This window comes from Bombus vancouverensis, chromosome 17, assembly GCF_051014615.1.
Source record: "Bombus vancouverensis nearcticus chromosome 17, iyBomVanc1_principal, whole genome shotgun sequence".
Lineage (NCBI taxonomy): Eukaryota > Metazoa > Arthropoda > Insecta > Hymenoptera > Apidae > Bombus > Bombus vancouverensis.
Genome location: NC_134927.1, coordinates 839,497 through 853,726, shown reverse-complemented (window position 1 = coordinate 853,726; position 14,230 = coordinate 839,497). Strand labels below are relative to the sequence as shown.

Below are 14,230 nucleotides of genomic sequence, written 5' to 3'. Positions count from 1 at the left end.
CTTCTTTCCAGGAATTGTCCAGGATACATATTACCCAAAACATTTTTTGAACAGGAACAGGATTATATATGCAAAATTTGTGAATCAATTGTTCCTTATGTGGAAATTGAAAAAATGTTAGAAGATATTGGTATATACCTTTCAACTATCAAGAAAAATGACATTATTGCATGTAAAGAATTTATAAGTCGTTACGAAAGTACCCTCCACCCAAATCATTTTTACAATATTGATGTAACGATTGCTCTGGCTCAATTGATTGGACAACAAACTGGAGGATTAGCAGCAGTTGAAACAGATCTTCTCATCGAGAAAATAGAATTATGCAAAAAACTGGATAAATTGCTCAAGACACTCGTTCCTGGTAATGTATTTTATTTAAGAAATGATAACTAACGACAATTATTCCATATTACCTTTACTCATTTCTGACGAATTCAACGAGTCCTATGTTTTAAAACTGGCTGATTAACTTTACCACAGATACGCAAAATACTCAAATACAAATACATGATGGTAGGATTTCAAGGAATTCCTGGGAACGTTTTGTTATTTAATTTGTTTACTCGATTAACATTTTCTGATGCCACCGTTGTTATTGTTATAGGCATGTGATGGAGGGATCAGGGTATTTTTTAACAAATTATAATGTATTTAATACAATCGTATACCTGTCCGTCCAACATTTTCACAGAAACCCTCGTATTTCTTTACTTTTTCTTCTGGGTGCGTATTGCGCATTGCCTGAAGCAGTTGAGAATTTCCCTTTTTTTCAAAAAATGTAAATATTCGTAGAAACTGCACAGCCTAGAAAGTACCAAATTCTTGTTGGTTAGGCGTCAGGGATCCCCGGGGGATGAGGGTAATTGTACAATTTCCAATTCGTCGTTCTCCACTCTCTCCTCCTCGGGTACCGTGATCATGAGCGCGCGCATAACCTAGAGTTACTTTCGAACTAACTCATTTAACTTCCTAGCTAGGCCGAAGTTTAACCGAGTACATCATGTCATTTCCCCTCATTTTTAGCCATTCCTTCTCTCAGTACTACGAAACTCTTCTAGGTGTAGTGTACTTCTCTATTTCAAAGTTTTCAAAATATGCCTTTTCTTGATCAGTTCTTTCCCACCCATCTCAATCTCCCGTGTCCACCAGTATATAATGTTTTAGCCTTTAGCTTTGTTCTCTTTCTCCCATGGTTTAGCTACATGTCTTGACCGTAGCTACTTTTTTTGGTTACCGCATAGAATTTTCGAGTACAAAGTATTAATATTTCCTTTAATCCTTTCCCTCCATAAATAATTAATAAATAATAGCACGTCATTGAGTTCATCTACGCCGTTTTTCCCAGTGGCTTTCGGATTTCACATTGGGTTCTCCTAGTTTGAACCTCCCGGACTTTACGTCAAGGACCGCAAGTGACTTCACTCTAGTGACACCCTACTTATATATTCATCCTCATCCGCAATCAATAATCCTGTGGCTCCCTGGCCTTTTTTTCACGAGGAGGGCAAAATGCATGCATACCCAGTGACCCGCGTCACTGAGTTAAGGGGGACTCAGCAGGTGGAACGCCATACCCACTAAAAACCCCTCGTCTGACCGCTCTTCTTAACGTACAGGTACCAACCCCGGAAGCGCCTTTCAGCATTCTTCAGGATTAACCCTAGCATGTACCCCTCATTCGTTACATCTTTTCAATTATTTCCATTTCTATTGGCTCTTGTTCGTCTTTTTTCTATATCCATCTTCTGCTTTCGTCTCCCCATAATAATTCTTTCGTAGAATGCCTGGAACTTAGTCCAGTTGTCATCTTGATTACCTCTTCAATAATATTTTCCGTCGTTAATGGCGTGCCGACATGGCTCCCCAATTTGGTCCTGCCGAAGATCCACCTACGGCAGTGTAACAACGCATGCTCCGTGTCCTCCCTTCTGTGTCGCAATCCCAGCATCTGGAATGAACCTCTTTGCTGGTCGTCCTACGGTACACGTTGAATATCCCGTGTCCGGTCAATAGTTGTATCGTCCAATGATCAATATTTTTTCTTACACTTCTTGAAAGTACAAGCGTCTCCTCTTAGTTACTTCGTCCAATTGTCATTTCTATAAGAGCTCCATTCTTCCCTCCACTTGTCGTCTATACGTTCTTTCACTGCCCTCATGCTTTCCACGAAATTTGAGGCAATTCCTGCTCTAGGCCGACTCTCACAATGTTCTTGTTGGTAATTCTCCTTTACTTCATACATCTTGGCCCGGAGTTCCGCTTTGTAGTAAATCGGCATTGTGCCCGCCAATACGCACGGCGCTGCATGCGATACAGTGCTGTGGGCCGTAGACGATCTTATGAATGCGCTTCCCCTTTCTGGTTCTGTTCGTATCGGGGGTCAGGTAGCTACTTTGATCCATCTCACTATCCTGACCCAACTTCCTCCTTAGTGCTGTCCTTCATTCCGATTAGTCTAATCGAAGCCTCCTCTAATCTCCTCTCCGTGTCACTCTCCAATAGCGCTTGATCCCTGGTCGCTTTTACCGCGTGAGAGGTGGCCCTGGGACTGACCATCCTCTCGTCGTTGTTCACCCAGTCGTGTGATGACCGTCAGAGCGAGACTGAAGAAGCACTATCCGCAACACCGACGGAGCCTGGGGGCTCCGAAATCCCCTGAGCCGTAACTTTCTTCCTTCTCGTGTGGCTCCCTGACCTAGAATCAGGTACGTTCTCATATCCGCTAGCACACCGCAGCATCATTCCATAGAATGTCCTCGCTGGTCTCTCGCGTTGCTCGGAGCCTCGGCTCGGAAGAATTAAAAATAATAATGTTATGTACAAAGTAATGTTATTTTATTTTTAAGATTCTGAGATCATAAATGTTTTCTTAGATGGGACTCTATATTTCTCTATATATCAATTGACCTGATGCTCCCTCCTCCATACAAAAGTGTTAATGTAGTATTTTTATTTAGAAATGCTTAGTTTAAGAGGTATTTCAATTTTAATATCATCAAATTCAGTGTGAAAAATGAAGAAAATATAAACACGGTGCTATTTTATACCCTACCTTGTCTGTCATACGTAAACTACATTTGTATACTACGTTGTACACCAAGTAATTTTGGGCCTAAAATGCTTTAATCCTGTTTTATACAGGAAAAAGATATATAAAAATGAAATATATATATATATATATATATATATATATATGTCGGGTTCACATTATGATTAGGGTTAGGGGCGTGCAACGAATCTTCATTTGGATTACACATTGTCGTTATGCAATAGAGAAGACATTGACTAGTGCAAATACGATTATTACAGAATTTGACAAGTAATGTGACCGTGGTAATTAGATACTCGAGAAGCTAATGACAATGATCCTAGGTTCAATAACGAATCCGCGGTCAACGGGATAACAGAATGCGCTTTCTTCCAAAGCCCAAGTCGTACTCGACTTGCTTGGCTATGGTACAAGTATTACTAAACTAACTCTTTGTTAAAACGTGGAATGTCCATCGAACCTAAAGCCGCTAAGTAACTCGCTAATACGACATCACGAAGATGACTTTCCGCCACGATAATGCTGCAGAGGAAAACTATGATGGGGTGTGTCCAAGGACACGAGATCATCGGATTCGTCGAGGATAGCCTTCGTTCAGAAAGTGAGGGAAAGTGACGTTGTTGTTAATTGGTCAATTTCAATGTTGGTAGTTAAAGAAGATTTCCCCTATCTTCCCGTAGTTGGGACAAAGACTGTTTGTCTGTTTGAAGGATTTTAGGTAATTAGATCGTTATGTTTATAACGGCCCTCAGGCTAGCTGAACATGTACTGTGGAGATGCATCGACATCTAGTAATCATCTCGCCCGAAAAATAGGGTCTGTGTGTGGTAAGCCACGGGACAGAAACCGTTGGAATGTTTACTGTCGCGTGCTGCTACAACTATTTCTTTTAAAGAGAGCTATAGAACTACTCCATACCTCTGTTAGGTAAAAACGTTCATCCTTTGACCGCGGCTACGTTCGGTGACTGGTTGTCACCTCGAGCCCAAGCTCACTATCATAAATCTCGAACAAATACAATCGGATTGAATGACGACAATTGCTTAATTACGGCTATGGTAGAATCTAGATTAAAGTGTTAAGGGACTTTCCCAAAATTCCAAAGGGAAGGATCCGGTGTCCTTTCATCTCCGACATATATATAGTTCCATCATTAAAAAATTGCGCTGACTTGGAAATTTCATAAAAATGTTCATTTAGCTTGTTACGTCGTGCGACATTCTACCTAGACCAGGCCACACACCGCTGACAGGATGGCAACCAGATGTCCGCACGCCTTCACTGCGTATCTTCAATAGTCTTAAGAGCCGATCATAAATCTTAGGAATTTCTAATGTTTATTATGGAATGTTTTATGGAATGTTTATTACGGAAAGATAGAAGAAGTTCGTTTTTCTCATGTACGATGTTTCACACTAGCAACTTTGTCTCCGGGGCGGTTAACACCCTTCCTCCACCCTTCCACACCAATTCAGAAAATTAACCAATTACCAGAGAAGTCCTTCCCTCACTCTCCCAACAAGAACTTGGTCTTAACAAATCAGCTTTTCTCGCATCATTAGACCCACCCATCGCAAGTGTCCTCCGCTGCATCATCGTTACCGAAAGTCAGTCTTCATACATTTTTTGAACCTTCAACATCTAAGCGTGCGTCGCGTACAACACCTTGTTATTCTAGCTATCAATCGAATTAATTGTACATTTCTAGTTAAGAAGTTGTTGGAATAAACATTAATTATATCTATTAATTCAGTGTAAAGTCAATTCAACCACCCCTATTATCGCAACAGAAATCAGGAGATCGATCATTTCGTGGCGTCGATTATCCAATCTTAACGGGAATTTACGACTCCCGTTGACGTGCTTTCTCGCGATCGCGTCTCCCCGCGAATGGTCGAAACATTGAATAACATTGTCCTAAGAATCTTTTTCATAGGATCTTTAATAGCGGAGATATCCAAGTGCTCTCATTTAAATGCCGTATCTTGTACAGAATGCAATTATATTTAAAAATGGTGATTACTTGCAAAAGTTTGCATTAACGACAAATAATTTAGAAATTTTCGATCATCACCAATTTCGAACCAGTAATAACCGATTTCCATGACCATGAAATGTTTTTCAAGGTCGACATTTTAGACTATTTCATTATACATATGTACAACCGTCACTCGGCTTTAGTTTCCAAGATATTATGTCATATACTGCTTCTGACAGGATGTGTTTCGCACTACACACACAGTTCTAGTATTGTTTACTTGCATGTTTTCGTATCTATATTATAACAAGTTATTAAATTTGTTGTTTGTTTATGGTTTAATTGGTCGCATTTTTATGTAACCTTATCAAATTATTTCATGGAGAGTTGAAACAGGAAGATTTATTCTAGGCCGTCTATGGCAGAATCAAATAAAGAAATCTAATAACTTGTTACTTTGCGAGGAATGACGGAAAGGAAGACAAAAGGAAAACGCCATGAAACGAACGCATCGCGTGTGTGTTAAATGAATGAATGTGCAATAAAACAAATTCATTCCTGTTTCAGATGTATAAGAGAAAAGAGCGGTGTACATTAATACTTCTAGCTATTTTGTTACATACAAAATTGTTATTATGTTACATATAATTTTTATATTTAATAAAACGTCACAGATTATTACTTTAACAGTTACAACTATTAGATATGCCTGTAACGCAAGAGTAAAATAAGTTTAGATTCGTATTAAGCTTTAGGTACTGCCGTTAATATTGAGAATATTTCAGCCACAATATTGACAATAAGCGAATATTCGATTATCAAAATTATACTGGCGTCTAAACAGAAACTCAACTAAGTAGCCAATATAATTTGCAAGTTCCATACCGTGGAATAATCGCTATGATTTCCTGCCACATACATTGTATATTTTCTGTATGTGCATTACTGTTTTGATTACTATCTGAAATGTAGAGTGTCACAGACCAATAACATACATGTGTAAACAGCAAAATATCACATATAGTATCGAATACGTTTTTACGAATAACTTGAAAACTAAAGCCGTACTGCAGATATATATGTATGTCGGAGATAAAAGGACATCAGGACCTATCTTTTGGAATTTTTGGGAAGATTGCCAATACTGTAGTTTAGACCTTTCATTATAGCGGTACTTGAATAATAAAACTTAGAAGTAGTTGTTTATGATTTAATCCGATCATGTGTGCCCGAAAATTATGACAATAGGCTTGGGCTCGAAGTGATACAACGGGTCGCTGAACGTAGCCACGGTCACGGGATGGACGTTTTTATCTAACAGAGGTATGGAGTAATTGTATAGCTCTCCTTAAAAATATAATTGACCCGAGGGGTACAGAGAGGTACGGAGAGGAGTATATAGATGTAGTTCGATTTGGACTGAAGAAGTTAGTGGAGTTCTACTTGTGGACGAGTAAGTGGAATTACACTTGAATTGTGGGCCAGTGAGTTCAGTTCGACTTGGACTTTGGAAGAAAGCACATTGTCTAACCCGTTGACCGTGAATTTGTTATTGAGCCTAAGATCATTGCTATTGGCATCTCGAGTATATAATTATCAGGGTTACTTGTCAAATTCTGTAATAATCATATTTGCACTAGTCAATGTCTTCTCTATTGCATAACAACAATGTGTAATCCAACTGAAGATTCGTTACACATCCCTAACCCTTATGATAACTCGACATGTATATAGGGAAAAATTGCTCAGAACGTTGACCTTGATGACATATTTCAAGGTCAGTGAAATCGACAAGTTTGTCCGCGTTGTAAATAATTACCAATAATCCTTGTATAGAAGATATGTTGATATTATGATATTACTACTAATATTTCTTCCTTTGCAATTTGATATGATAGGTACAAATATCACTGCATATCACTTATAGGGATACATGATAGGTGTATATAAGCGAAAACAATAAACATGCAATTGATAAACTTTTACAAATTTATCAGAAAGCAAAGCTGTAACGAAAAAACATTATCTTTAATTTTAATTCTATTTTTATTTCAAATATAACTGTAGTATGCTTTCTTAAAAATCGTCAATTGCATAAAACAATAAAAATCGGCAATTTCAAAAATTGATACGGTTGCCTAGGTATGTATGTGCGAAATAAGCACGATCCTATCTGCAATCAAATCAATTAGTACGCTTATTTACGTCATGCTTTACTTTGTGATTTCATTGTATCTCATCCACGTGGTACGGATAATAATAGTACGCATAATTTGAGGTCTTTGTTTCAGCTGAAAATCGAATTCGAGGTCTGATTCTTTTCGAATTACATGCAGCCCACGCAGACCTTAGTAGGAGGCATACAGAAATGGAGATTTTAGTGCCATTATTGGTAAGATGAAATATCAAATTTAACACGTACTTAAATAATACTACATATTTAAATAATAATATGTATAACACAAACACAAAAAATTACCATCTTTGATAAAATTACAATACAGATGCCTGGTTAGAAATTTTAATGGGGTATTTTTAATTTCTTCATTAATATGAACAATGGAAAAACACAATGAGCTTGAAAGAGATAAAGACCATCTAGAAAAAGGGGACAAAAGTCAAGAGCTTTAAAAAGTTAATAATTTATGAGGACGTATTGTAATTTAAATGTAACTTCTTTATTATGATATGTGCATTATGATATGGTATGTGTAGTTTATGAAATATTGATTTCGATGAAAAGCATGCAAATTGTACTCTTACGCCGATGAGGTGTAATTGCGAAAAAAGTCGTAAAACTCCCTTTTTACAACAGTTTTATCTGGGTCTGTAGTGAAAATTTAAATAATACGTTTACTGCCACGTGCATGCTGAATATTTCGCTAAAATCGATTGATACAGAAAAAAGTGATAGGCATTAGAAAAATGTAAGAATCATTAGATTTGTTACAATTACAGGTCAAAAATTGTGACAATTTTTCACAATTTTTTTCATTGTTTCTAACTCGTAGCAACATTAATCGATTTCGATGGAAATGTAGTCACGATTACGATTAGCTTCTGCAAAATCGGAGTCTATCGTCAAAATTTAAAGACTTTACACTGTTTCCGGGCCTAGGACATGTGCTGCTTAGCACACAACAGACCACAGATCGGAAACACCACGAACAGCCGCGTCTCCAAGTCCACCTCCCAGTGACAGACGAACACATAACCAATGACGCCGACGATCGACGACTCCGTTGATGACCGAACATATCAGACCAATAGCATCCGAATTATTATCCAATGATCTAGTCATCACAGCGTAGATTAACGTTTTGAATGATAAACAGCAACCAATCCGTTGTCGAGCGTTGCTGGACATCGGATCTAGTATGAATTTCATTACCGAGGAATTAGCAAAATCGCTAAAGATAAGGCAAAACAGTCTTAATAAACTCTCAAGATTAGAAATGTTATGGAACTATGTTCTTGGTAAAATAAATTTCTCTAATTTTAAAAATTCTTTGTAGAAATGATTCACACAAGATATGACTTTATAAACACAAAAATACCGCTATACATCCTTCCTTGTCTTTCATACATTAAATTTTACAAATTAAAGCTAAACTACCTACTAAATTATGTAAGAGTTTTTCGACATAAATAAGTTAATATCTTTTTATGGGAAATAATAAGATAGATCGATTAATGTATTAAAAGATATATGGTTGACCTTAAAACCTATCCCGCTACTGGAACAATAATTTCAGTTAAACAAAACATTCTGTATACGTATATACAATTTTCTTCCCTACAACTTGTACAAGATAAGCTGCTGCCCATGTATCGTTCGATTCGAAAATTCCTGTACAGTCCGCTACTTAGATTGACCTACTTGTTGAGAAACGTTAAGTTGGTATAATCGTTAGTTCCTACAAGCTAAGTTGGTACGACTCCTAACGACGCTCTTTTGTCTTAGGAGTCGACCATGTGTTAATTATCTGAGTGTATCCGGTGTGTTCAGACGTTTTGTACGAGGTGGTGAAATATAGAAAGTAAAATTCAATCTGTGTGAATGTATTAAATATCAACCCCAAAACTATATTTAATAACACTACTTTCGTTCATGTAAAGAGGTTTGTTCGCGCACAGGGATGTTTCAGCTAGTTTCTAACTGACAATAACTAAAAAACAAAGAAAACGCAATTTTTTATTCTTGATTTTCATCTTACTTTAGCTTCAAGAATCACTTTAAATTTTGTTACAACTGTAGCCAAACACCCTTTTTAAATATATAATATTATATAGAACATCCGTTTATATATAGTGCTATGTACAATAGGATAATCTTTATATCTTTACTTCCAAATTACGTTGTCACACCATCTAAAATTACTACATTTGAGAAAATAACATTTATAAAATTTAAGTTAATGTTTTCATATTCTTTACTTCACGTTAATTTTCGGCATATTCGTGTCCACTCATTCTACATATATTTCATATATATTTTAATAAGTAATTTGTAAACATTTTTTTAATAAAATAAATATTTATGGGTATTTTGACAGAAACGTAAAAGTACACTTACTTAAATAATACAAGTATGTATTTGTTGAATATTGGTGTTATCGAGGAGGAAGTCCGACGAAATTGTGTTCAAATAATTCGTAAAACAATTGTTAAGCAACGAAAAATAAAACACTAACTCTTGTCCGTAACCTGGCGATCATACCACCAACATGGCTAATGAGAGAAAGTAAAGTGACATTCCAGTACGAGATCTTGTTACAAAATTATATTCAGAAGGTAAATCCTTTCTTAAAGTGTGGAAAGTGGTCGGTAGAACTCACTCTAAATATACAAAAATTCATAAAGAAATGTCCGAAGAAGAACACGAAGAATTTCCGTCCGAGAACAAATGTGCGAAATATATGGAAAGAAATCTCCATTGAAACATGTTTAGTTTTATAGCGGACTGTATAAAGGTTGGAGTCTATGCTGAGAAGAACACATAGGTTTGTGCGAGAAGAGCAAAATGATTCACGATCCTGGTCGAATCGAATGAATTTTATTCGGAACACAACGCCATTGGTAACACGATGTGATGGGTGTGACTATTTACATATGATATAATGATATTGTTCGCATAACTTATAATAAATGCACACGTTGCGGAACGCTAAATTCTTTGCATAAAGAACGCAATTACCGATCACGGGAAGATACAAATGGTAGAAAGGGACTTCGGTAATCGTAACACTTTTCTTATCTTAACTTTGGTCGTTCTTGTTTCTATTCTTTTCGGTAATATCCTATAATTAAGTAATTATAGTTTTAACGCGAGCGGTAAGGGACTGGAGCGTTTATAACTACCCATGATGTCATCATCGACGACAAATCAATGTCTGAGAAAAGAAAGGATATTAAGAAAAGAGGAGTATAGTCGCAGAAAAGTACAGAAAAAACTATGGTAATTATTTACAGAAGGTTACACCTTATCGATTTCGGTGACCTTGAGATATGTTGTCGTTCTAAACAACTTTTCCGTATATATTACCGTCGCTCGGTCTTAAGTTTAGAGATATTCACAAAAAAAATCAATTAAAATTTGATTTCGATTACAATAATCTCGGTTTTTCTTAAAATTCTTCATCGTCTATGTCGCTTCATTCTTATTCCCCTTTTTCGGCATACTTTTCATTTCTCTCATTTCTGAATGTCACATTTCATTCCGGATCGTATTAAGATTTATTCTATAGTTACATCAAACGTAATCCCCGACCAAAATTTATTTAACCGCCGAGCCGTGAAAAATCTTTTGCTTGAAAACTTTTCAACATGGAGTATGTCTGTGTTTCTTGCTACTGCATGTCTTGCAAATATAATTGGCAAGGCTTTATATAAAGGTAGTAACCACTGACATGAAAATGCGGGCTCATTCTTCTTAAAGCGCCGAAATGTAATTTCCAGTTGCCGCTTCTTTCAGCCTCATTGAAGTGCTTTATTATTGTAATCATATCGAAATATTGTATCCATAATTTAGTTGTCATTTCATTTTCAAGTTTTAAGATAACATGAAAATTTTGAGACAACATTCTGAAAATCTGTATCTGTGATGTTATCTTGCGGACCGCTTGTTGCAAGTTATCAACTAAAGAGCGACTAACGCTCAAGGTGGAGGAGGTTTAATAAATCGAGTGTTAGTGTAATTTGGCACTTTATTTGCACTTGTTGTATTAAAGTAAAGTTTGATGTTCCGAACACGACGGTTGTAATGTTTTGTTGAGAGTGAAGTATTTCACCCACACGGTACGACGCTCTGTTGACTGTCCTAGTATGTCGCTGATTCCCCCCATCAGCCGTTGGGTCTCCTCCATCCATCATGCCTTCCCGACCGGGGGTTTTCCCTGGAGTTTCTTCCTGACCTCTGAATCATCAGACTTAGAGCTCGGGGAGGACAGGTAGTTCGAAATTTCCCAAAGAAGGGATAGGTGCTATCCGAGCCATAAACGGACGGCCACTCAAAATCTCAAATACCGTTTCAAAGATCATGTAAAGTTTTCGAAAACCTTGATTTCATCGTCTGTAATTTGAAAAGAAGCTAAAATAATTTCTGATAAGGCTAAGTATGTGGCCTATTACTGCTCTTATAAACATGAATATGTAGCGGCACATGAGTCATAGGACGATTCGAATCGGGAGTGACTCATATTGTTGTGCCTTATAGTATCAACGCTGTTTTAATTTGCGAGATTTAAGAATAAACAAACTCCGGGCAAAAACATTATCGCCGTTATGAATAATTGTCAACTGAAACCACATATGATCTTCTGTAAATCCACCGGACAATATAAATAGACGGACATCCTCTCTAGGAAAAGGAGTCTTTAGAGCGAATCAGTATAGCGAAGAATATAGCGAGCAGCATAGCGAGTCATACGATAGAATCAAGTGAGCGACGGTTACAACCGACATACACTATCTCTGTACTTGTACCTAAAATGATTTTAATATAATTAACTATTACATTTTTACCACTCATCTCTTTAATAAACTAACACGTTAATACGACCTCAAATACTTAAAATTTTATCCAAGTTGACTGCCGTACGTTGCAAAGTTCATTACAAAAAGTTGTATAGTATTCAATTGTTCGAAGATATTTGTCTACTTATTCGACTATTTCGTAACGAATGTAATAAGTGTAGAATATTGTACTTATTAATCATTTTGAAGATACTGTCGTCGCAGAGCAATTTTCTATAAAAATTTGGAGTATAACAACTTGTAAGTACTATTTTTATAAACAAAATAACTGATAAATAATTGATCATTTTTAAGATCATGGATCCGCACGTGAAAAATTACGTTATCTGCGATAAGTTGTTGACTCGTGGATTCTGAAAACTACTAGTCAAAAATAGTCAATAAGGAATTTTTTATAATATTACTAATCAGTAGATTCAACACCATTAGTCTTTGTTAAATATATAGTATATTTGTATTGTACGTGCGAGGGAGAGAGAACGTAGAGCGAAAACACAAACAAGTATGTATCCCCTCCCTAGTATTAGAATACTAGAATATTAGAATATTCACATAACTCTGCTCGCCGCGTGGGCTACTCGCCAGAGGCCTATGGCACGAGATTTCACATTGCACTTCTCTCTTTTTTCTCAACGGAGTCCTAGGCCATCATGCAACACTATCATACATACTATGGAGGGGATACATATTATACTTGTGTATCGTTTCTCTCTACGTTTCCTCACTCTACACGTACAATACAAATATACCATATATTCAACATATTTAATCTACAAAACACATTTTTTGTATTGTCTTCGGTCGCCCTTGTTTCTATTCCTTTCGATAATATACGCGTGTTCTAATGGTAATTATAGTTCTAACGCGAGCGGTAAGGGGCTGAAGCATTTTTTACATAATACGATAATTATACAATATTAACAGACAATTATATAAACTGTGAACAAAAATTTCTGCCATCATTTATTTGCACTTTACATTAACAAATATTTGACGGTTTGTTTTTTTTTTGCAGCAGGAGTCAAAGAAGTATTTAGTTGATGGCTATCAATTGCTGAAGTATGAACCAAAAATTCTACCGGAAGGAAAAATAGCTCAACATGCAGAACAAAATTTCCACGAAATAAATAAGCTCTTAAAACGATTCACTGTAACATAAACTTTATCAGTACGTAGTTTGCTCAGTAAGTTCTACGTTTGGGAGTAAATATTAAACGAAAAACAAAACTGTACATATACATAGCCTTCGTAAGCAAACAAACATATTGAAATAAATTTGTTAAAAAAATTTTAATAAGTACAATTACAAGCGGTAGTTATCATGTATTAGCATTCTTTGATTGAGGGGTTCATTTTTAGCGCATGTTAGAAAAATTAACACATGGAATCAATGATATAATTTATATTCCTGTTCTCTTAATTTGGTAGGTGATTTTAAAAACTTCTAACGAATCACCAATCTTACTTCTTCTGGAAGGGATACGGCGATAGAATAAATTCTCCATACGCTTTGTGTTTTGCCGGTAGCGAAAAATACTGAAAAAATACCGAATGTACAACAGAGAGGGATACAGTAGGGGTACAATACAGTACAGGGCGGGAACAATAGAAAAAGATTAAAAGTTTACGTATCAGGGAATATCACCGTTGCAACGGCAAACCTTCTTTCTTTTCGGTTCCCTGCGAAAAAAGATTTTGATACTGACGAACCTTTTCCGACGAAAGCGAGATCGAACATGATACAATTTGACTAATATTTATTTATCTAATTAATAATTCGTTCTTTCTATCATTGTTTCTGGTAAATTCAAAAGTAATTTCAATAAATAAATAAATTCAACAATATCATTATTATAAAATAATAATTTACTATTTTGTGTACAATTTATATAATTCATATTTAATTTATTATTTATTAATAATTTACTAATACTATTAATGAAATAGTAAAATAATATACATGTCGGAGAAACGTCAGGAATAGGGTTGTGGGCGTTTGATAAATCTTCATTGGAATTGGCCATCGTTGGGTTATAATGAAGGTACGGTCTGTTAATACAAGTATGGATACTACCGACTCGACAATCAACCGCGGCGGTTGGACACTCGCGATACTAGTGATGTTGGTCTTAGGTTCAATAACGAAGCCGCGGTCAATGGGATGA

At 36.2% G+C, this 14,230-nt stretch overlaps 1 protein-coding gene across 1 annotated transcript in view; it reads left to right on the top strand.

Moving 5' to 3' along the window:
* LOC143302402 (uncharacterized) overlaps window positions 1-13,452 on the top strand; it is a gene marked incomplete at its 5' end in the record, with an annotated part of 31,905 nt that extends 18,453 nt beyond the window's left edge. Inside the window, 3 exons of the mRNA XM_076626035.1 lie at window positions 12-364; window positions 7,322-7,422; window positions 13,081-13,452. Coding sequence (XP_076482150.1) covers window positions 12-364; window positions 7,322-7,422; window positions 13,081-13,224 — 598 coding nt within the window. The remainder of the gene's footprint in view (window positions 1-11; window positions 365-7,321; window positions 7,423-13,080) is intronic.
* Between the last annotated feature and the right edge of the window lie 778 nt (window positions 13,453-14,230).